The following is a 25318-nucleotide window of genomic DNA, read 5'->3' as shown; positions in this document are numbered from 1 at the left end:
ATAGTCTGCGACCCAGAGTACTTAAGGAAGTGGTCCTAGAAATAGTGGATGCATTGGTGGTCATTTTCCAACATTCTAGACTCTGGATCAGTTCCTATGGATTGGAGGGTAGCTTAAAAAAGGAGGGAGAGAGAAAACAGGGAATTATAGACCAGTTAGCCTGACATCGGTAGTGGGGAAAATGTTGGAATCAATTATTAAAGATGTAATAGCAGTGCATTTGGAAAGCAGTGACCGGATCGGTCCAAGTCAGCATGGATTTATGAAAGGGAAATCATGCTTGACAAATCTTCTAGAATTTTTTGAGGATGTAACTAGTAGTGTGAACAAGGGAGAACCAGTGGATGTGGTGTATTTGGACTTTCAAAAGGTTTTTGACAAGGTCCCACACAAGAGATTAGTGTGCAAAATTAAACCACATGGTATTGGGGGTAATGTATTGACATGGATAGAGAACTGGTTGGCAGACAGGAAGCAAAGAGTAGGAATAAACGGGTCCTTTTCAGAATGGCAGGCAGTGACTAGTGGGGTTCCATAAGTGCTGGGACCCCAGCTATTTACAATATACATTAATGATTTAGACAAAGGAATTGATTGTAATATCTCCAAGTTTGCAGATGACACTAAGCTAGGTGGCAGTGTGAGCTGTGAGGAGGATGCTAAGAGGCTGCAGGGTGACTTGGACAGGTTAGGTGAGTGGGCAAATGCATGGCAGATGCAATATAATGTAGATAAATGTGAGGTTATCCACTTTGGTGGCCAAAACACGAAGGCAGAATATTATCTGAATGGTGACAGATTAGGAAAAGGGGAGGTGCAACGAGACCTGGGTGTCATGGTGCATCAGTCATTGAAAGTTGGCATGCAGATGCAGCACCGATGAAGAGGGAAAATTACATGTTGGTCTTCATAGCTAGGGGATTTGAGTATAGGAGCAAGGAGGTCTTACTGCAGTTGTGCAGGGCTTTGGTGAGGCCACACCTTGAATATTGTGTACAGTTTTGGTCTTCTAATCTGAGGAAGGACATTCTTGCTATTGAGGGAGTGCAGCAAAGGTCACCAGACTGATTCCCGGGATGGCAGGACTGACATATGGAGAAAGACTGGATCGACTCGGCTTCTATTCACTGGAATTTAGAAGGATGAGAGGGGATCTCATAGAAACATAAAATTCTGACGGGATTGGGCAGGTTAGATGCAGGAAGAATGTTCCCGATGTTGGGGAAGTCCAGAACTAGGGGTCACAGTCTAAGGATAAGGGATAAGCCATTTAGGACCGAGAGGAGGAGAAACTTCTTCACTCAGAGAATTGTGAACCTGTGGAATTCTGTACCACAGAAAGTTGTTGAGGCCAGTTCGTTACATATATTCAAAAGGGAGTTAGATGTGGCCCTTACGGCTAAAAGGATCAAGCGGTATGGAGAGAAAGCTGGAATGGGGTACTAAAGTTGTAAAAATGATCAGCCTTGATCATCTTGAATGGTGATGCAGGCTTGAAGGGCCGAATGGCCTACTCCTGCACCTATTTTCTATGTTTCACAACCTTGGGATGTCCCAAAGCCAATTAAGTATTTTTTGAAGTGTAGTCACTGTTGTAATGTAGGAAATGCAGCAGCCAAATTACGCACAGCAAGCTCCCACAAACAGCAATTTGATAATGACCAAATAATCTTTTTTTTGGTGATGTTGATTGAGGGATAAATATTGGCCCGTTCACCGGGGATAACTCCCCTGCTCTTCAACTGGACTTGATGGCAAATGCCATTTGGGTTTCCTACTGCCAGAACATCTGAGGAAGGTTTCTACCTCCAACAATGGCACTGCGTCCTTTATATTGCATTTGTGCTGCCAAGCTCTTGCATCTGGGGAACCCAATGACACTAACACAAATGTTGCACTGTACAAAAGCACCTATAGTACAGAGTTGGCTCTGCAGGTGCTTTTACTTTTGGAACCAATCTGTAGCATAATGGGAGCATTAGGGTATACACCAAGCCTTTGAGTGGTTCACAGAACAGAGGATCTGTTTCTCTGGATTTTGCAGGTGGCCAAGCAGTGTGTCATCACTACTTGCAAGTAAATTGATGATTTCTGCATTAGTAAAGGAATGCCACTCTGGACAAGATTAACTTGGAGCGTTCAGTGTGCGGGAGTAATATGTTGGCCTTTGGGTGCACGAGCTGAAATTAGAATGCAAATGGCATGCCCAGGAAGGACAGAATCTGCTGGAGCTGTTAGTCTCTAAAGGTTAAGTCAAACTGTATATTGCAATCCTGATAAGGTTATGTTGTAAATCCTGTTGTATAAAAAAGTTACAGGCCGAAATTGCCCTCCGCCCCAAAGTGGGTGCACTTACTGATTTTAATTGTTGATTTACCACCCCAATCGATGGGGCGGTGATTTGAGCGATTTTGCCCTCTATTTCCATTTCAAAGTGTTGAGGCGGTGTTTCGGGCAGTGGTGGGGCGGTGTCATTAGAGCCACGCTGAGCATGTCAGCGCAACGCTTATGATGTCAGAGCGATGCCATAGGAGAGGGGGTACCGGGCTGCCTGTTGGCTGATGGGGCGGAAACACGGGCGGGGGGGCGGGGGGCGGTGGGGGGGTAAACCTTCTCCACCAGAAAAAGGGACGAGGGCAATGTCCCGAATATCAGCCACTCCACCCTGACTGAGCGGTAATTCCTTTCTGCCCTGTTACCACCTCTTTGAAGAAAATAACGGCTCTTTAAAAAAGGGGCAATTTCAGCCCCTTAATCTTTACAATTGAAATGTTCCAAACTTATTGACTATAATTTATGTGCAGCGACATCATAAAGACATTCAAATTGAATATGATTACAGTGCCACCACATATAGAAACCCATACGATTCTTCTATAGCTTGTAATTTGTTGCAAGACTGTAATGCATCATTGAATTTAAAGAAAATGCTGAAGTGATTTGCGTAGTACTGAATATCCCCCCCCATGGGGTTTAATTGTTTGGGGATGTGTTTTTAGTAGGTGGTGTTCTCTGACCAACCCTGGGGGCTGGCAAATTTAGAATTTTTATCCGCGTCTTCTGGAGGGTGATGGCATCAGGAATGATTGTTTTGTTCAAACCGTACGACAAAGCAGCAGCTTAAAGCAGTGACACTTTACAGTTGGCCTCGGTGCTGATGGGCTAGGGAAAGGAAAATTAGTCAGTGCTTTTGTTCCTCATCAATGTCCAGTGACTTCTACTGGAAAGTGTCTGTATGTAGACATACATTTCAAATAGCCTGCTGACAATCACTACATAAGATGGAGGAGCAAAGTTAGTATCAGTATGAGTGGGTACCTTCATTAGGGGAAAAATTTGGAGAAGCAATAGAAAACACAGAATAATAGTGTGATAAAAATAATTGGCCTTGAGTTATTGGCAACATCGACTCAGGGGAAAAAAAATTCGGCAAATGTTTTTTGTATTGAAGTGTTTGGGCGGGGAAAAAACCCAGTGAAGTAAAAGTGAATAAAACAATTCAAGTAAATATTGTACTAGAAACATAGAAAATAGGAGCAGTAGTAGGCCATTCGGCCCCTCGAGTCTGCACCACCATTCATATGATCATGGCTGATCCTCTATCTCAACACCATATTCCCACTTTTCCCCCATACCCCTTGATGCCTTTGTTTCTAGAAATCTGTCTATCTCCCTCTTTTAAATATATTCAGTGACTTGGCCTCCCCAGCCTTCTCTGGTAGAGAATTCCACAGGTTCACCACCCTCTGAGTGAAAACATTTCTCATCCCGGTTCTAAATTTCCTACCCCGTATCCTGAGACTGTGACCCCTTGTTTGAGAATTCCCAGCCCGGGGAAACATCCTTCCCGCATCCAGTCTGTCCAACCCAGTCAGAATTTTATATGTTTCAATGAGATCCCCTCTCATTTTTTTAAACTCAAGTGAATACAGGTCCAGTCAACCCAATCTCTCCTCATACGACAGTCCTGCCATCCCAGGAATAAGTCTGGTGAACCTTCGATGCACTCCCTCCATAGCAAGTGTATCTTTTCTTAGGTAAGGAGACCAAAACTGCACACATTATTCCAGGTGCGGTCTCACTAAGGTCTTGTATAACAGTAGTAAGACATCCCTGCTCCTGTACTCAAATCCTCTTGCAATGAAGGCCAACACACCATTTGCCTTCCTAACTGCTTGCTGCACCTACATGTTTGCTTTCAATGACTGGTGTACAAGGACACCCAGGTCCCTCTGTACATCCACACTTCCCAAGCCAACACCATTTAAATAATAATTTGTCCTTAAGTTTTTCCTACCAAAGTGGATAACTTTATCCACATTATACTGCATCTGCCATGTTTTTGCCCACTTACTCAACCTATCTAAATCGCCTTGCAGCATCTTTGCATCCTCCTCACAACTCACAATCCCACCTAGTTTTGTGTCATCAGCAAACTTGGAAATATTGGGCCCAAGTTTCGGGCTACGTCTAAAACGGCGCAGCCCGCACCTGGACGCCTGTTTTTCTCGCCACAAAGTGCGCCTAAAAAAAACTTACCTATTCTCCGGCTCCCTGCAGGCCCTCTGGAGCTGGGCGGGGCGCAGCACGAGCTATAGGGGGCGGAGCCAGGTCCCTGCGCTGAAAACAGTGCCGGGACCTCTGCACATGCGCGCATGTGCAGTAGCTCCAGGTGCCCAAAACTGTGGGAGGGGCCCGAAGCACGCAGCCCCTAGCCCTGGCCGAATGGTCTCACTGGGGCTGCGTGGGTAAGGCTCCTCCCACACCGGACCGGACCCGACCCCCCGCTCTTTTTCTCCCCCCCCCCCCCCCCACCCCGGCGACCCGACCTCCGCTCCCCCCTCCCCCTCGCGACTCTCCCTCCGCGACTCCCCCCGGACCTCCGCGACCCCCCCCCGAGACCTGACGCCACCTACCTGTAAATCCGAAGTCTTGAGAGCCCGGCCGTTCAGTCTCCTTCTCTCCCTTCCTTCCCTCCCTCCCTCCCTCCCTTCTCCCCCCTCCCCCTCTTCCCCCCTCCCCCTCTTCACCCCCCTCCCCCTCCCCCTCCCCCCCCCACCTCCCTTCTCCCCCCCCACCCTCTTCCTCCCTCCCACCCCCTTTCTCCCCCTCTCCCACACTCCCCTTCTCCCCCCTCCCCCTTCTCTTCCTCCCCCCCCCACCCCCCTCCTCTCCCTTCTCCCCTTTTTCTACTTATATGTGCATTTTGCACTGCATTTGTTTCTCATATTTTGGAATGATTTCAGAGGTTTTTTTTATTAATGAGAGGCGAGGAGATAATTCTAATTTTTCTAATTTGGCTTGGTGTTGAGCTTACTTGTTGCTACTTTCACTCTGTTGTTCTGTACTAAGTGGCTTGGCTCAAAACGCTTTTAAACTCTTTTGAGTTTGAAAAACAGTGTTCTGTTGGGTGTTGATGTGGTTGTTGGACAGGATCTTTAGCAACAAAGGATATCCTGCTCTGGCTGTCCACAAGTGATGCCTTGGGCAGATAGAGAAATTTACCAAATACAGTTCAAACGTAACTGGCAAGATAGACTTTAACAAGTCATGTGCTTGGTCAAAGGTAGTGCTCTTTCTGCAGATAGATTTTGTACCACACAAGAAATTTGTAACAGCAGGGTTGCAGACAGTGTGCTAATTATGTGGAATGCCAATGTGGTTGTCACAAATAATTTGTCCTATTGTATTGATGCTTGTTTAATAAAGCTTACTTTGCTAGTTTTTAAAAAAAGTCACAATTGTAATTTGTTAACTACAGACCACCTATACCCTCAAAATATGGATCTGGTTGCCTGCCCCCCCCCTCCATTCCCACTCCAATGGCTTTACTATTTAGCATGGAAATGAGCCATTCAGAGCAGGAAGGTCCAAACTTTTATCCCAGTCTGTGCTAAGTTAGTTGATCTTAGCTGGAGCAGCAATAGGATGCTACCTGGGATCTATCCCAGACTCAATGCGTCTGGGATAGAGAAGAGAAAAGGCAGGCAAGCAGACTTCCTTCTCCTGATCACAATCCAATGACTTCTGCTGCCTATGTGACATCCTAATGATGCCTCCATGTAATATTCATTTGATTCTTAAATGATTACAGGGTTTTTGCCTTCACGACTTTGTCCTAAAATTAACTAGTTTGAATCTGTGCCCTTAGTTCTACTCTCGCAGTTTAACTTCAAGTAATATTCTAAATTAACTTTTATGATACCCTTAATATTCATATATCTCCAAGATCACCACTCAAATGCCTCCTTTCTAGGCTGAAAAGCCCAAGTTTCTCCAGTATTTTCTCATAAACTCATACTCCTGATGCCGGGGATCAGGCTAGTAGCTCTTCACTGCATTGCCTCTAGCGCTCGAATGTTTCTGTAATTCCTTGGCGAACAGAAGTGAATGTAATATTCAAGGTGCAGTCTGACCAGAGTACTATAAAATGTTATCATTATTACCTCCTCTGACTTATACTGTTGTTCAACATCCCGTTGGTTTTATTGATTGCTGCTCTGCATTGGTTGCACATGTTTAGTGTTGAGCCTACCAAGACGCCTCGATCTCTTTAAACTTTACCCATCGCTATTTCAACCCCATTCGTGAATTACATGTGTCATCTACTTTTCCTTCTTATGTGTAACACTTGGCACTTGTCTGCATTAAATTTCATCTGCCATTGTTCTGCCCACTTAAAGGGCTGGATTTTACCAACCTCGGCGGGTCCGTGGTGGGCGACTTTGGTGGCAGATCCAGGCCTCGCTGCCGGCTCCAGCCCGCTATTCAAAATGATTTTCCTCTGATTGGGCATGTTAAGCCCGCTGAGGGTGTTTGCTGGCCAATTGAAGGAGGCGGGTCTGATGACATTATTTGATGACGTGTCATCAGTCAGTTTCCTTCAATGTGCAAATTTATTTTGATATTTGTTCTGTCGCTGATCTACATCATTGAGGTGCTACAAACACTGACGCGCACTGCACAGAGGTGCACGGCTGTACCCAGGCTCTCCTATAACTCCCTCCATATGCTTTTGGAGGGAGTCACAACACACGGGGAGGCTCTCTTCCCTTCCAATGGGCAGAAGAAACCGCCCCAGGAGATCAACGCAGCTTGGTTGCACATTGCACAGGAGGAAGTAAGCAGGAATGTCATCAGGAGGACCAGGCTGCAGTGGCACAAACCTTTCAATGATCTCGACCTCATCCTGCTGTGCCACTCATCACATCCCCATCACTCTGCCTTCCCTACCCGACTCCTACACATCCTTACTCACAACAATTTACCTTGCAGCTCCCCCACCACCGCTCTCTATCTACATTATCACTTCCCCATCTCACTAGCCACCCCTCACACTCGCAATCACATCAACTAACAACACACAAGGGTAGGCACTTGGGTGTTTTATGCAATGTTCATGTAAAGTTTCTGTTAATGTGGTGCCAAACATTGAAGCTTTTATTTTCAACATTTTGCATTCCTGGACAGATTTGTGCGCATATTTTGAAGTGGCTTAGTGAGTTGCAGTGAATGGTGCGACAGAACTGTATCCCCGACAATCGTGATAAGTGTGAAAGGAATGGCTTGGGGATTGTAGGGATGCTTTGTGGTGTTGGTGTGAAGTGGTACCAACCTGGTGCATCATGTGACAGCCAGGATGTACAGCGTCAAGTGAAGTAAATCTGGCCATGGTGAGGCCATCTGTGGCATCCCGGGCGGCAATGTGGTCGGGTGCTGATACCCTGTGTCCTGTGCAACATCAGTTGATCGCGGAGAAGGTTGGTGCTGTTTTTGGTGCTGCTGGTGTGCCTGGTGCTGTTGGGGTGATCGTGGTGGGATTCTGAGGACCAAGGTGAGATAGTTTCAAGGGCACCAATGCTGATGGAATAGATGGCAGGTGAAGTAGAGATGACAGAAGCGATCTGTCAATGTTGGGAGAGGTAATGAGGTCAGACTGGATGGAGACTTGTGTAAAGACTTGCAGCACCGTGAATCTGTAGTGGATATGCAGTTTAGAGAAGCTCCTGGCTATGGGCAGATATCTGATTCAGCTGGGAGCTTTGACTTGACATTTGAAGCTGTCAACTCATCAGCTGAAAGACTGCAAGTCACTTCCCGCCTCAGCTTCACTGACGAGATCTAGACACAGCGGGAAACCGGGGGTGGCCTGTCAGAAGCAAAAAGCTGGAGAAAAAAGCATTATTAAGTGTCTGCAAACAAACCACTAATGATTTCAATTGCCTCCCCCACCACTGCGTGTCAGGTCTGTTCAGTGCTGACAGACGCAACATTTAGGAAAGGCGCATGACAGCGGGGTTCTGACCCGCTGTTTCAAAAAAATATATTCCCATCGATCCATCACCGATCGTGCCCGCTGGCCCCCCTGGAAAATTCTGCCCAAATAATTTATCCAATTCATTTTGTAATTTCTGAGCTTTCTCCTTCGATTTCAGTACCTCTGCTAGTTTAATATCATCTGCATATTTTACCACTTAACATTGCGTTTCTAAATCCAGGTCATTTTGTAAATTGGAAATAATTGTGGTCTCCACAGTGAGCTCTTAGGCACCTCACTCAGTCCTTCCTCCACTCCGACATAGCTCCTTTTACGAGTACGAATTGTTTTCTATCCTTCAGCCAATTTCTATTCCTAGTGTTTACTGTGACTCCCCACAGCTTTGAGTTCAATTAATAGCCTTTCATGTGCAAAAATAATCAGAAACCTTTTAGAAGTCAAGATACAGCACCTACAGAGCCTACCACAGGATGGAGTCTGTGGCAAAGGAGCAAAGTTTGTCGTGGGAGCTGAAGATGATGGCTTCAGTCTTCCTATTATTGAGCTGGAGGAAGTTATTTCTCATCCAAGATTGATGGAATTTGATGCCACAGAGTCAGTCGAGAGATTAAGAGAAATGTTGCTAAGGTAAAGCTGGGTGTTGCATATGAACCTGTTTCTGCAGATGATATCACCGAGGACAGAATGTAGATAAGGAACAGGATACGTCCTCAACGTACCAAACATAGTGCAGGATTATACTACAGTGCACAAATTGAAAATCTCAGCTGATCAATGGCAATTAAACTGGTATCATTTTATCCTAGGTGTTTAAACAACAATAACAACTTGTATTGATATAGCGCCTTTCACGTAGTGAAACGTCCCAAAGCGCTTCACAAGAGTATTATGTGATGAAAATTTGACACCGAGCCGCATTAAATCTGTAGAACTCATTACATCCCTCAATTTACAAACCATTACAATCCAAGCTTGAAGTCACCTGCTCACTACTTCCTGATTTATTCATTTCAACCTTGGTAATCTCCTGAACTATCGGCTTTATCTTTCATTGTGGTTTCACGATTCAGAAACGTTTTTAAGACTTGCTTGAAGCTAGTCATAGACCAGCAGAGGGAAGTTTTGAGGATATAGTAGGATTTTCATATTTATAACTAGCATCTTGGGAATTAAACACTAGAGAGTAACTGTTCTGTGCCATTTAATCTGCAACTTTCTGATTTACCTTTGCTCTCCTAATCCTTTCAACCTTGGCGGTGCCTTACACCATGATTCTTGATCTTTCCCCTTGGTTTCCCAATTCAAAAATCATGACATGCAAACTGTAGCTAATGCATGTGGCCTAAATGGCAGCATTTTTGTTGGAATAGAAAGAGAAAATGCTGGAGACATTCAGCAGATCAGCAAGGACCTGTGGAGAGGGAAAGGTAGATTTAACGTTTCAGGTCGCTGACCTTTCATCAAAACTCTTAGATGATTGAAGTGATAATCATGTAAGAAGTGATTGAGGCAATAATGAGAGAAATTAGAGAAATAAAAGATGTATCTGAGACCAGGGCAATGTGTAAGTGGTTACAGCAGAATACTAAAGGGGGTGGGAAGCATGGAATATCTGGCAAGTGGAGAAAGCTCCAATGGGCAGGAGTATGGGAGACACCTTGGGTCCAGACCACGCCTGCGGCCATATATCGATAGGGGATTCCCCATCCTAAGCACCCACACACAACCTCCCTTATTCCCATTAAGGCTGGTACACCCATCCTGCATTACCAGCACATGCTGTCCAAGAGATAGTGGGTGCTGTGGTTAAGTTGTGAAGTTGTTAAAGTCAATGTTAAAGCCATAGGGTTATAACGTATCTAGTAGAAAGATGAGATGCTGTTGCCTGAGCTGGCATTGAGTTCCTATGACATGTCATTGATCTGAAACGTTGACCCGACCTTCCTCTCTCCACAGATGCTGCCTGACCTGCTGAGTGTTCCCAGCATTTTCTGTCTTTATTTCAGATTTCCAGCGTCTGCGGTATTTTTGTCAAGTTTTTTGTTGGGTCTAACAGAGTTTTACTATTAGAACGAGGTGTTTGTTTCCAGAAAAATGAAGTGGTACCTGCTAGAGTCCTGCAATATACAGAAACACATTGATAATAAATGTCAAATGGGCCACCCACCAGAATGTACCACACAATTATAAGATGTTTCTAGAGAAACTTAACGCAATGCCTTAATACTACTAGATTTCTGTGGTGCACATTGCTAAATTTAGTATTATATTGATGAATCATGACAGCGGCCTATAGTGGCTGAAAATAGATATTTTTTGTTCTCGGTTTTTGTCATTTACATTTGTAGACATGTCCACCAAATCAGTTTTTTTTCCAGCTTTGCACACTTGTCTCCTGAAGACATTACAGCACAATTATTCAGGTGGCAAGAGACCTCCAGTACCTTGCTTAAGTGGCCATTTTTCATGAATGAGTTTAGGCACGGAGGGTAAATTTCTGGGGGAGGGTCCTCTGTTGGTCTGCTGTAACTTCAACGGAATAGCTGTGGAAACCACAGAGAAACGTTTATTCTGGGGTTTACGCTGACATTACAGTGGACAAGCGAGAGAACCCCCACAGAAATTCACCCCCTGAGCATCCACAGACGACTTGTCCGTGAAGGACATCGTAAAAGAGCCTGCCTTCACCTGGTTTCCCAGAAATTCTTTTTAATCCCCGGAAAATGCAACTGGAGTAGCAACTCTCTGTCATGAAATGGTAGCTTCCTATGAAAATTGGGAAGTACCATGGGTCAATATGATACTGTGCAAATTGTTTTAATAGTACTGCATCCTAAAAGCAGCAGAGTATTGTTTTACAGATTGACAGTGCAGGCGTTGGGACAGAAGCTGAATGATTACTGGAAGGAAAAGAAAAGCAAGAAAAGTCAGGAGGAAGCAGATAGCACAGAGATGGTGGAAGAGCCACGGTGAGAGATTTCTGCCTGCAGTTCCCTTTCTAAGGCTACTTTGAATAAATTTTCAGTTTCTGTGTGACCCAACAGCCAGCCTTCCAATCCCTCATGATCCCCACCAACCCTAACCCATATAAATAACAGTACTGTCATTGGAAAACATTGTGCAGTCACCAGTCTCAATAGTGACACATGTTTGAATTAGTAGATTGCAAATAATTTTGGATTTTCCTCAAGAGTTTTAAACTATGGACTACAGAGTTGTAATTTAATCTTCTTTAGAATTATTTTTTGTTGTTTCATAGTGGAGGTTTTCTGTTCTTACATGATTTTTGCAGACTATTGGACTGTGAAGTGCATCACAAAAATGTGTTGTCACAGCTCTGGGGGACCTAGTGGACAATGCTTTAAAACACATGATGGTAACCTTCAACATTCTTATGGGCATCAGCAGGCAGAAATGTTGAATGAATTATGTCAGAAAGCAGTGCAACCAAGCCTTTTACCACAATGTTTTTTTCAGTTTGTATGTATAATCAGATATTAAGCACTTTTCATAAATCATTAGTAAGTTGCCTTGAGGATTATAGAAATAATCTTTTATCTTTGAACATTCTAATGCAGCCACGGTCACTTCTGTAACACTTGGGACACTGGCTTTTGATCCCAATTGCATTCAGTATTTGAAAATTGTGTTTACCGTAAGAATAATTTGAAAAAGTACATTCATTCATTTTATTGTGTTGCTCTCCCATTCAGAACTGCCCCTGACCAATCTTGGGTTCAGTGCGAAACATGCATGAAATGGCGCAAGTTACCACCAGAAGTCGACCCAGACTCACTACCAGAAAACTGGTACTGTAATATGAACCCTGATCCCAAGTTCAGGTAAGAAGGAATCCGAGCATGCCATCATAAGCTCTCTTCTATAAATAAGATTACAGGGGGTAAATCATGTATTACTCGAATTGTCTAACAAATTGTCTTTCAGCTCTTACTCAAGTGAGAGGGACCGATTTTAACTTGCGGAAATCAGCATGAATGGGGCAGTAACGATAATACTCTAACCACCCCAAATCTTTACAGGGGCCTACTGCTAGGTGGCCAATGCACCCACCTGGTTCAGGCAGTAAGCCTCGTTTAATATGCAAATGGAGGTCCAATTACATACATAGGACCCCGGTTGCCATTTTGGAACAGAACCGATTGGAGCGTGCACTATTCAAACTATTTTAGTGTCGATACAGCTGGAAAGGCCCTGAAAACGTGTTTGAAATTACTTTTGTGGGGCCAGGAGGAGCAGGAATGCTGCCGCCGAAGGCTTCTCCTCCACTGCGATCATCACTAGCCCCCCTTCCCCCAGACTTGCTGCCAGTTGGACACCCGATACTGCACCAGCCTGAAGCCGGCAAGCTGCATCAGGACACCGGGCCTCAAAATGGCTCCGGCCTCTTCGCTGTTGGAATTAGCGGTCAGCTGCCACGTTCCACCGGTCCAAAAGTTAAAATCTACCCCAATAGGTGATAAATTTAACCACAAAATCCTAACTTTTGGATGTATTTTAATTTTAGGGACTGCTCTATACCAGAGGAGCCAGAGGAAAGCGATGATGAGATTACACCCAGTTATGAAAAAACATCTAAAAAACAGTTAAGTATCATTGTTTCAACATAAGAACATAAGAAATAGGAGCAGGAGTGGGCCAAACGGCCCTTCGAGGCTGCTCCGCCATTCAAAAAGATCATGGCTGATCATCGACCTCAACTCCACTTTCCCGCCCAATCTCCATATCCCTTGATTCCCCCTAGACTCCAAAAATCTGTCTATCTCAGCCTTGAATATATTCAAAGACTCAGCATCCACAGCGCTTTGGGGCAGAGAATTCAAAAGATTCACAACCCTCTGAGTGAAGAAACTCCTCCTCATCTCTGTCTTAAATGGCCGACCCCTTATCCAGAGATTGTTTCTCCTCGTTCTGGACACTCCAGCCAGGGAAACAACCTCTCAGCAGTTTCATTTGCAATATAGAAATAGGCTGTTTGACCCAACCAGCCCATGTTGTTGTTTATCCTTGACATGAATGGGAATCCTGTTCCCATATCCCTTTTATGCCCCTTTCCTTCATTATGTCCTGTTCTTTCAACCACCTATCTAACCTATTCTTAAATGATAACAGTGCATCTGCTTCAATCATTAACTCCAGTAGTGATTTCCACAGCCTCATACCCACTGTGTTTCTCCTGCTCTCAATCCTAAATCTCATATTTAATTTTATATCTTTGTCCTCTCCTTTTAGACCCCTCAATCACTGAAAACAGTTGGTTTCTCTCTACTCTTTCCCATCAACATCCTGGGGGTCACCATTGACCAGAAACCTAACTGGACCAGCTATATAAATACTGTGGCTACAAGAGCAGGTCAGAGGCTGGGTATTCTGCGGCAAGTGTCTCACCTCCTGACTCCCCAAAGCCTTTCCACCAGCCACAAGGCAAAAGTCAAGAATTTGATGGAATACTCTCCACTTGCCTGGATGAGTGCAGCTTCAATAACACTCAAGAAGCTCGACACCATCCAGGACTAAGCAGCCCACTTCATTGGCTCCCCATCCAGCACCTCAAACACCACTGGCACACCATGTCTGCAGTGTGCACCATCTACAAGATGCACTGCAGCAACTCGCCAAGACTTCTTTGACAGCGCCTCCCAAACCCGTGACCTCACCTAGAAGGACAAGGGCAGCTGGCGCTTGGGAACACCATCACCTGCAAGTTGCCCTCCAAGTCACATACCATCTTGACTTGGAAATATATCGCTGTTCCTTCATCATCGCTGGGTCAAAATCTTAACGGCACAGTGGAAATATCTTCACCTCATAGACTGTAGCGGTTCAAGAAGGCTGCTCACCATCACCTTCTCAATGCCAATTAGGGATGGGCAATAAGTGCTAGCCTTGCCAGCAATGCCCACATCCCGTGAATGAATAAAGAAAAAAATTTAAATCCTTTCATAAATTTAAACATTTCTGTCAAATCACCCTGTAATCTCCTTTGTTCTAATGAAATTGGCCCTAACATTTCACTCGTACAGCCTTACCGGAAAAGATATGTGTGTGTGTCTGTTCAGGAATGATCAGGCATGGCTTTGATATTCCCCACAGTTGAATAGCCTATTGGAATTAACTGTGTAAGCTCAAAATTGAAGAATGATCACTTCACCACCAGAAGACAGCTAGCTGGTGCATGGTTTCAGGAGAGTAGGAAAAAATTGGAAAGGGAATCTAATGAAGTGAGCTTTACAGCACCTGTCTCTTCAGCCTGGTCATTACTTCCACTGTAGCTCGACAAAGACCAAATAACCTCACGACTAACCTCAGTTAGTTACTTACTGTATTTTATTTTTCATATGTATTGTTTTCTCTTAGTGATCAAAGTCTGGAGAGAAAGAGAAGAAAGTCTTTAGAACAAGAGAAACTAATGGTAAGGAATTCTATAGATCCAAAGTAACCTCTAATATAGCCCAGTATAGACACACCAATTGGCTGTTTTTGTGTATATGTCATACCGCAAACTTGAACTCTTCATCGGGAGAAAAATAATTATCAACTCATGTAGGTCATGCCCTAACTCAAACTTTTGCTTGAAGAAGTGTGGCCAATTTGCAAATCAATACAGCACACAGCCTTTAGTATAAATAATTAAGAGGAAAATGTACATAGTTTTCAGAACTCAAATCTAATTTGGAAGATTCAGATGTGGTTGACTCCTCTGGCGGTGCTAAGCAACCTCAAAACTATTACTTACACAGATGTTCCTTGTGTAGCTCTTGACCAGGGTTAATATAAGATATGGGGTAGGGCCTTACCTCCAGATAAGTGAGTGAAGGTTTAAGCAACTCGAATAAAATAACAGTGTTAAAGTATTCTCAGTCAGTTGGAAACTACCAGGTACATTTGTTAAATTCCCTTGTTCTGTTTCTTATCATCATCACATGTATATAACACTTGTATACAAATCCTGGTGATAGAACCCAGTGCTGCATCCTCACCCTCTTGACTGAGCAAACGCTAGAGAATGCTATAGCAAATATGGCTATCCCAGTCTCCATAGCACAGGTGAAAAGATTTTCTTGACTGCGGATGTTTCGAAGTTGATAGAAGATCAGTTTATTTGGTGGTATTTTTTCTCCCTTTCTTTCATTGGCTACTGAAGGTGCTGATTCTTGTAGTACTGTTCCACAGATATTGATAGCTCCCTGGTACCAAGCTCAAATTGCCATTCTTCATGTGTAAATCAGCCATGGAGTGCCATGAAGTTGTGCATAATGGAGAGCATCACAGCTGACCATGATCCTGTCGTCATTCAGTGTCCCTACACTGGTACTTTTCACCGGGGGTAACTATGGTAATAAACGACCATGTAGCCCTCCAGTGGCTCAGTTGATGATTGCATTTTCCAGTGTTGAACTGACCTCTACAGATTAGAAAAGTTCCTGGTTCAATCTGCAGTTTGTACTGAATTGGCTGACTCAGCCCGAGCAACAGTTGAGAGGCTAGGTCGTGGGGAACATTTAGCCGCGGTGACTCTTTCTGGAAAATGTTTGTATTCTCAGCTGTGGTGTCTCTGTGATTGAATAGATTGGCACTCACTGTTTAGAGTTCCATAAAAAGCATGGCCACTTGAGTGAGGTACTGGAGGATGGCTATGAGTCACCATCTTCAAGAGAGAAATGGTGATTACAGAATGGGGGGGAAGTCCATTTCTCATCATTCCACATTAGGTTCATTAAACATTGCTGTTGTTCAGAATGGCGAGGGACATACAAGAAGATGTAATATATTTGATAAAGTGTATGTCGTACAGGCGCATATGATAGAGTACCATATGACATATAAATGGCCTACTCCTATGTTCATAGAATCATAAAAATTTACAGCACGGAAGGAGGCCATTTCGGCTCATCGTGTCCGCTTCAGCCGTCAGAGTTATCCAGCCTAATCCCACTTTCCAGCTCTAGCTCCATAGCCTTGTAGGTTACGGCACGTCAAGTGCACATCCAAGCACTTTTTAAAGGTGGTGAGAGTTTTTGCCTCGAGCCGCTTTCAGGCAGCCAGTTCCAGACCCCCACCACCCTCTCAGTGACACAATTTCCCCTCAAATCCCGTCGAAATCTCCTACCAATTACTTTAAATCTATGCCTCCTGGTTGTTGACCCCTCTGTTAAGGGAAATAGGTCCTTCCTATCCGCTCTATCTAGGCCCCTCATACTTTTGTACACCTCAATAAAGTCTCCCCTCAGCCTCCTCTGTTCCAAAGAAAACAAACCCAGCCTATCCAATCTTTTCTCATAACTAAAATTCTCCAGTCCAGGAAACATCCTGGTAAATCTCCTCTGTACCTTCTCTAGTGCAATCACATCTTTTCTGTAATGTGGTGACCAGAACTGCATGCTGTACTCTAGCTGTGGCCTAACTAGGGTTTTATACAGTTCAAGCATAACCTCCCTGCTCTTGTATTCTATGCCTTGGCTAATAAAGGCAAATATTCCATATGCCTTATTTACCACCTTATCTACCTGGCCTGCAACCTTCAGAGATCTGTGGACCTACACTCCAAGGTCCCTTTGTTCCTCTACACTTCTCAGTGTCCTACCATTTAATGTGTATTCTCTTACCTTGATAGCCCTCCCCAATGCATTAGCTCACACTTCTCCGGATTGAATTCCACTTGCCACTGTTCTGCCCACCTGACCAGTTCATTGATATCATCCTGCAGTCTATAGCTTTCTTCTTCATTATTGAGCTCATCCTTTTTTCCCATGGAAGCAAGTCATCCTTGTTTTGAGGGAATGCCTATGATGATGATCATCTTCACTATCAACCACATGGCCAATTTTTGTATCATCTGTAAACTTCTTAATAATACTCCTTACATTCAAGTCTAAATCATTGATATGTACCACAGAAAGCAAGGGACCTGTACTGAGCCCTGCAGAACCCCACTGGAAACAGCCTTCCAGTCACAAAAACACTCATCAATCATTACCTTTTACTTTCTGCCTCTGAGCCAATTTTGGATCCAGCTTGCCACTTTGCCTTGGATCCCATGGGCTTTTACTTTTGTGACCAGTCTGCCATGTGGGACCTTATCAAAAACCTTGCTAAAATCCATATATACTACACTCATCGACCCTCCTTGTTACCTCCTCAAAAAATTAAATCAAGTTAGTCAGACACGACATTCCCTTAACAAATCCATGCTGACTGTCCTTGATTAATCCATGTCTTTCTAAATGAAAATAATCCTGTCCCTCAGAATTTTTTCCAATCATTTTCCCACCACACAGGTTAGGCTGACTGGCCTGTAATTACTCAGACTAACCCTTTCTCCCTTTTTTAAACAAAGGTACGTTAGCAATCCTCTGATCCTCCGGCACCACACCTGTAGAGAGGATTGGAAAATGATGGTCAGAGCTTATACTATTTCCTTTTTTGCTTCTCTAACAGGGTTTTCAGACGGATAGAGAGTTGTATAAAAAAGGAGGGGGTGGTCACAGTATTGATTAAAGGAACAATTACAGCTGTGAGGAGGGATGATATGTTAGAAGGATCATCAAATGAGTCCATATGGGTTGAATTGAAGAACAAAAATAGAGCGATCACACTGCTGGGAATGTACTATAGACCCCCCCAAACAGTCAGAGGGAGATAGAAGAGCAAATATGTAGGCAAATTTCTGAGAAGTGCAAAAGCTATAAGGCAGTAATAGTAGGGGATTTCAACTACCCTAATATTGACTGGGATAGAATTAGTGTGGAAGGTATACAAGTTGCAGAATTCCTAAAATGCATTCAGGAGAACTTTTTTAGCCAGTATGTGGCAAGCCCAACAAGGGAGGGGGTGGTTCTGGACTTAGTTTTAGGGAATGAAGCTGGGCAGAAACCTTAGAGGAGTATAGAAAGTGCAGGGGTGAAATTAAAAAGGAAATTAGGAAAGCAAAGAGAGAGCATGAAAACATTTTGGCAAGTAAAATCAAGGAGACCACAAAGATCTTTATAAGATGCACTGGCATATCTAACCTTCATTTCCACTACAGATTCAGGATGCTGCAAGTCTTTACACAAGTCTCCATGCAGTCTGACCTCATTACCTCTCCCACCATTGCCAGATCGCTTCTGTCACCTCTACTTCACCTGCCATCTATTCCATCAGCATGGGTGCACTTTATACTCTTTCACCCTGATCCTCAGACTCTGACCACGATCATCCCCAACACCAGCATTACCAGGCACACCAGCAGCACCAACAACCGCACTAACCTTCTCTGCAATCAACTGATTCTGCACAGGACACGGGGCATCAGCACTCGACCACATTACTGCCCAGGATGCCACTGATGGCCTCACCATGGCCACATTTACTTCACTTGACGCTGCACACTCTGGCTGCCACATGACACGACAGGTTGGCACCACCGACACCAATAACATAAAGCATCCCTACAATGCCCAAGCCATTCCTTTCGCAGTGGGGAGTACTGTTTTGTCTCAGAATTCACTGCAACTCACTTAAGCCACTTCCAAAGGTGCACACAAATCTGTCCAATAAAGCGAAATGTTGAAAATAAAGATTTCAATGTTTGACAGCATATTTACAGAAACTTTACATGAATATTGGCTAAAATACACACGTGCCTACCCTTATGTGTTGTTAGTTGGCATGTTTGCACTAGGATTAGGGTGAGTGTGAGGGATGGCTAATGAGATGGGGATTTGATAATGTAGATAGAGAGGGGATGGGTGGAGGTGCAAGATAAGTTGATGTGAGCAAGGATGTGCAGAAGTAGGGTAGGGAAGGTAGAGTGATGAGTGGCACAGCAGAATGAGATAGAGTATGGCTTTGCAGTAATGTTTTGTGGTCTACTGAGATCATTGAAAGGTTTGCCCAACTGCAGCCTGGTCCTGACGACATCCCTGCTTGTGCCCTGTGCAATGTACAACCAGACTGTGTTGGTTTCCTGGGGAGGTCTCTTTCCCCTTCCCCCATTGGAAGGGACGAGAACCTCCCTGTGACTCATCCATTAGCATATGGAGAGAGTCGTGGGAGAGACTGGGTGCACCTTTGTGCAGTGCTTGTCAGTGTTTGCAGCACCTCAGTGCTGTAGAACATTGACAGCACAAATGTCAAAGTAACTTTGCGCATGGTCCCTTTAAGGAAACTGGCTGATGACGTTATCTAATGATGTCATCAGACTAGCTTCCTTCAATTGGCTGGGAAACACGCTGGGCGGGTTTAACGAGCCCAATCAGGGACCAGATGGAGCCAACGGTAGGTTCAGAACGCGCCACCGATGTTGCCCGCCACAGGCCCGCCGATGTTGGAAAAAGCTCAGCCTGGTGCCCAAAGTAGGCTGTTCTATTCGCAGAATTTACATCACCTTGATGAATGCAAAAATCTAAACTTAAAATTAATTTGTAGTATACCTTTCAATCCAAGATTAGAAAGGGAGAAAATAAATACAGCATATTCTTAGTTTTTATTGATTTTTACAAACAAAATCCTGATTTTTCCCTCATGTCATTGAATCTTTTGCTGATTTTTCACCAATGCCTGTTGCGTTTGCCTACATCAGAAGCACTTTACAACATCCTGAGGCCATCACAAGATCTTTCTTACTTATACGTTGACATTTACAGAGAACAAGTACTGATGATGAAATGCACAGAACATTTTCGACTACTAAGATCATTTGTTATATCCAATTTCAAAAGTTTTACTTTTCTCTTGGCAATTTTTAATCATTTTTGAAAAGTCCAAAATAAACCCCTTACTTTTTTTTAAATAAGAACTGAAAACATAGCACTTCAACTATATTCAAAAACAAGACTGTGAAAATATGTCATTTTTACATTTTAATGAAAAAATTTTAATTCTTCCCTGCCCTCAGAAATGGAAAAGAAAGACACAATGGCACTGTAGACCCATCTGTTGCAAATAACTTCTTCTTTGTTCTTGAGATGTGGACAACACTGACACAGTTCCTTTTATTGCCCATTCCTACCTGACCCAAGATAGTGGTGGCAGGGCTACCTTCTTGAACTGCTGTATTTCTGAGAATTATGATGCTCCTACAATGGTGTTGGGTAGAGACTGCCAAGATTTTGACCTAGTTCAATTGAGGAAACAGTGATATCTGTCCAAGTTAGGATGATGTGTGGCTTGCAGGGGAACATCATCATCATAAGCAGTCCTTCGGAGTCGAGGAAGACTTGCTTCCACTCTTAAAATGAGTCCTTAGGTGGCTGAACATTCCAATACGAGAGCCACAGTCCCTGTCACAGGTGGGACAGATATTCGTTGATGGAAAGGGTGGGTGGGACAGGTTTGCCACATGCTCTTTCCGCCACCTGCGCTTGATTTCTGCATGCTCTCGGCGATGAGACTCGAGATGCTCAGCGCCCTCCTGGATGCACTTCCTCCACTTAGGGCAATCTTTGGCCGGGGACTCCCAGGTGTCGGTGGGGATGTTGCACTTTTTCAGGGAGGCTTTGAGGGTGTCCCTGTAACGTTTCCTCTGCTCACCTTTGGCTCAATTGCTGTGAAGGAGTTCCGAGTAGAGCGCTTACTTCAGTCTCGTGTCTGGCATGCGAACGATGTGGCCTGCCCAGCGGAGCTGATCAAGTGTGGTCAGTGCTTCAATGATGGGGATGTTGGCCTGGTCGAGGACACTAATGTTGGTGCGTCTGTCCTCCCACGGGATTTGTAGGATCTTGCAGAGGCATCGTTGGTGGTATTTCTCCAGCGACAGGGTGTCTACTGTACATGGTCCATGTCTCTGAGCCATACAGGAGGGCGGGTATTACTACAGCCCTGTAGACCATGAGCTTGGTGGCAGTTTTGAGGGCCTGACCTTCAAACACTCTTTTCCTCAGGCGGCCGAAGGCTGCACTGGCGCACTGGAGGCGGTGTTGAATTTTGTTGTCATTGTCTGCTCTTGTTGATAAGAGGCTTCCGAGGTATGGGAAATGGTCCACGTTGTCCAGGGCCGCGCCGTGGATCTTGATGACTGGGGGGCAGTGCTCTGCGGCAAGGACAGGCTGGTGGAGGACCTTTGTCTTACGGATGTTTAGCGTAATGCCCATGCTTTCGTACGCTTCAGTAAATACAATGACTATGGGGAACATAGAGGTGATGGTAATCCAATTACATTGTTACTCTTGTCCTTCTCAGTGGTAGAGATCGTAAGGCTAGATGGTGCTGCTGAAGCAACCTTAGTGAATGGCTGCAGTGCATCCTTCAGATAATGCATATAGTAGCCACAGTGTGCTGGTGGCAGACTGGGTAGATATGGAGTCCTGTGGCAGGGATGCCAATCAAGTTGAATACCCTGTCTTAGTTGGTGTCAAGTGTTGTGGTTGCATCCATTCAGGCAAGTGATGAGTATTCCATCACATCCCTGACTTGAAACTTTGTATATGGTGCAGAACCTTTGAGGTGTCAGGATGTGAGCCACTCGTCACAGAGTAACCAGCTTCTGCCCTTCTCTTGTAGTTACGGTATTAATATAGCTCGTCAATGCTGGCCCCAAGATGTTAATGGTTGGGTACTTGGGGATAGTGGTGATGTTGAAGATCAGGGGATGGAGTTTGTGCTTTTTCTTGTTGGAAATGGACATGATCTGGCACTTAATGTGATGTAAATTTTACCTGCCAGTTATTAACTCAGACCTAGTTGTTGTCCCGGCTGATGGGCTGCTTTATTATCAGAGTTGTGAAAGGAGCTGTATACTGTGGAATAGTCAGCGAAGAGCTTGCCTCCTGAAAGAAAGACTTGCATTTATATCGTGCCTTTTACGGCCACTGGACATTCCAAGGCACTTTACAGCCAAAGAAGTAATTTTTTAAATGTAGTCACTGTTGTAATGTAAGAAACGCGGCAGTCAATTTGTGCACAGCAAGCTCCCGCAAACAGCAATGTGATAATGACCAGATAATCTGTTTTAGTGATGTTGATTGAGGAATAAATATTGGCACAGGGATAACTCCCCTGCTGTTCTTCAAAATAGTGCCATAGGCTTTTTTAAGTTGATCTGAGAGAGCACACAGCATCTCGGTTTAACGTCTCATCCGAAAGACGGCACCTCTGACAGTGCAGCACTCCCGTAGCACTGCACTGGCATGTCAGCCTAGATTTTTGTGCTCAAGTCCCTGGAGTGAGACTTGAACCCACAACCTTCTGACTCTTAAGGCAAGGGTGCTACCAACTGAGCCACGGCTGATACTTATGAAGGAAAATCATTGAAGCAGATGAAGACAATTTGACCAAGGACACTATCCTGAGGACTCCTGCAGTGATGCCCTGAGGGTGCAATTATTGGTCCATGACAACTATCTTCCTTTGCATCAGATATGACTCCAGTCATTGAAAGGTTTTCTTCCTGACCACAGTTTTGCAACAGCTTCTTAGTTGAATGCTGCTTTGATGTCAAGGGGAGTTACTTTCATCTCGTATTAAGTTCTTGCATTCATGTCTGGCTCAAGTTTGTGATGAGTTCTGAAGCCGAATGGTTCTGGCGGAACCCAAACTAAGCATTGGTGAGCAAGTTATATGTGAAAAGCTGCCGCTTGATGGCACTGTTAATGACTCTTCCCATTACTTTGTTGAAGGTTGGGAAGAAGCTGGTGTGAATGGGACATAATCGGGCAATTTCCTATATTGTGAGGTAAATGCCAGTTTTGTAGCTGCACTGGAACAGTTTGGCTGGACGGCAGCTAGTTCTAATGTATAAGTGTTAAGCACTACTGCTGGAATGCTGTCCGCACCCATAGCCTTCATTGTATCCTGTGCACTCAACGACTTAATGTCATATGGAGTGAACCAATTGCTGAACAGTGGCATCTATGATGTTGTGATCCTCAGGCTGAGTAAGATCGTGCACTCATCACTTTTGGCTGAAGAAACTTGCAAAAACGTCAACTTTTTCTCTTGCACTCATGCAGGGCTCCACCATGGTTGAAGATGAGGATGCTTGTGGAACCTCCTCCTGTTGGTTTCTTGACTTCTTAGCTCTGTCTATAGCATGCTACTTTTGGTGTTTAGCATGTTTACTAGGTTGACAGTTCATTCTAAGATGTTGCTCTTGACACATCCTTCTACACTCCCCATTGAATCAGGGTTGGTCTCTTGGCTTGTTGGTAATGGAGACGTCAAGGATGTACCATGAAGTTACACATTGTGGTGGTATACAATTCTTCAGCGGCCCACAGTGCCTTATGGATAACCAGTTTTCGGCTACTAAATCTATCCATAGTCTTGTTGTACAGTGCAACACTATATAATGGAGCATGTCTTTGTTACGAATGTGTAAGGGTTACTCCTACCAGTGTCATTCTGGACTGGTGTGTCTGTGACAGGTAGGTCGATGAGCTGCTTCTTGTTGGTTCCTTCACCACCTGACACAAACTTAATCTTGCAACTATCTCCTTCAGGACTTGGTTAGCTTGGTCAGTGGTGGCATTACTGAGCCACTCTTGGTGGGTATAGTATTGTTGTGGTTATGGTATCAAACTAGCTACCAAGAGATCATGAGTTCAAATCCTACCATGGCTGGTTGCGATACTGAATTCAATAAATAAGGTAATTTGTGGTAATGTTTAGGTTGTCGTAAAAACTTAACTGATTCACTAATGTCCTTTAGAGAAGGGAATTTGCTACCCCTACTCAGTCTAGTGTCTATATAATTCTGGTCTACACTACATGGTTAACTTTACATAGTCTAGCAAGCCATTCAGTTGTACAAACAATTGCTGGGATGCAAAATAATTTTTAAAATGTTACATGGACCTATTTCTAAGGACCCAGCTGTTCTATCAGGACAAGTGTCAGGCAGTCTCAGTCCCCCTCAGGATTGTCTGGGGAGCAGTATCCCACAGACTAGTCAAGGAACAACCTGAACTCATGATACTCAATCATATCTATCAGCCACCATCCCAGATTCCTCCATCATCCTTCCTGGTTCTGGTTTGTTTCAACAGCGGGGTAGATCCACCAGAGGTGGGTACACAGAGGTGTAGTAAGGTGGCAATGGCCCTGGAAGTCTTTAACCTCGGACCCCATGAACCTCATGGTTTGAAGTTGCATAATGCTAAGGACACCTCCTGCTGATCACCACATATCACCACCTCTCCCACCCCCCAAATGGTCAATTCAGTATTCCTCCATGTTGAACACTACCGCTTGAAGTAGCGCTGCGAGGAATAAAGACACATCATTTAGTTAGAGTCACCTGAATATTTTAACATGTCAGTATATTTTATACAAGTTTCACACAGTTATATATACTTTGTATCACATGCCCAACTGATGCCCCATACGTCAGGATATTCACTGCGAATTAAACTTCTTACTGGGAGGATATCAGAGTACACTACACACAACCGCTGGATGTTGTGCAAAAAATTTTATCACGTAGCTTACACCTGTAATATATACTTGAATTCCTTCCCTAAACACCTCTGCCTTTCCACCTTTCCTCCTTTAAGACCCTCCTTAAAACTCTCCCAATATCTTCTTTATCGGTGTCAATTTTTGTCTGATTACGCTTCAGTGAAGTGCCAAGAGATGTTTCCTATATTAAAGGCTCTGTTTAAATTCAAGTTGACCCTGTTGTTGTTGAATTACAACGAAAAGTATATAAAAAATAAAGAATTACTTTATGATGGTAATGTCACTGTTGGAAAAACTAGCATCTTCTAGCAAAACTAGCAACTAGCAGCTTTGTTGTAACCCTGCTTAGTATGGTTCCTGGAGGACAGTACCAGCAACCTCTTCATAAAAGCCACACAGCTGTTAATGAAAATGAAAGAACCTGCATTATGTTGCATATTTCTTGCTCCTCATGTTTTTTTATGTTTCAAGAACTGTTTGTGTTATGATTTTGGAAATAATTGTGCTCCGCCTTTGAGGACTACATGGCAGCAACTTTTCAAGTAACATTTTGGTTATAAAATAGTCGCCAAAAAGGAAATCTTTGAATTAAAGTCAGCAAGTAAAATACACAACAGATTTGTTTGATTTATTTTAAATGATCAA

General features: G+C 44.0%; 1 protein-coding gene across 4 annotated transcripts in view; it reads left to right on the top strand.

Annotated features, from left to right (window-relative positions):
• The window catches only part of LOC139265535 (MORC family CW-type zinc finger protein 4-like), a 168313-nt gene that overhangs the window by 108048 nt on the left and 34947 nt on the right, over positions 1-25318 (top strand). For all 4 annotated transcript variants that reach the window (XM_070882576.1, XM_070882575.1, XM_070882577.1 and 1 more), the window contains 4 exons: positions 11140-11247; positions 11992-12120; positions 12804-12881; positions 14654-14708. In XM_070882576.1, the coding sequence (XP_070738677.1) occupies positions 11140-11247; positions 11992-12120; positions 12804-12881; positions 14654-14708 (370 nt within the window). The remainder of the gene's footprint in view (positions 1-11139; positions 11248-11991; positions 12121-12803; positions 12882-14653; positions 14709-25318) is intronic.

The sequence above is a fragment of the Pristiophorus japonicus genome, chromosome 6 (genome assembly GCF_044704955.1).
Source record: "Pristiophorus japonicus isolate sPriJap1 chromosome 6, sPriJap1.hap1, whole genome shotgun sequence".
Classification (NCBI taxonomy): domain Eukaryota; kingdom Metazoa; phylum Chordata; class Chondrichthyes; family Pristiophoridae; genus Pristiophorus; species Pristiophorus japonicus.
This window is presented reverse-complemented; position numbering and strand designations above follow the sequence as displayed.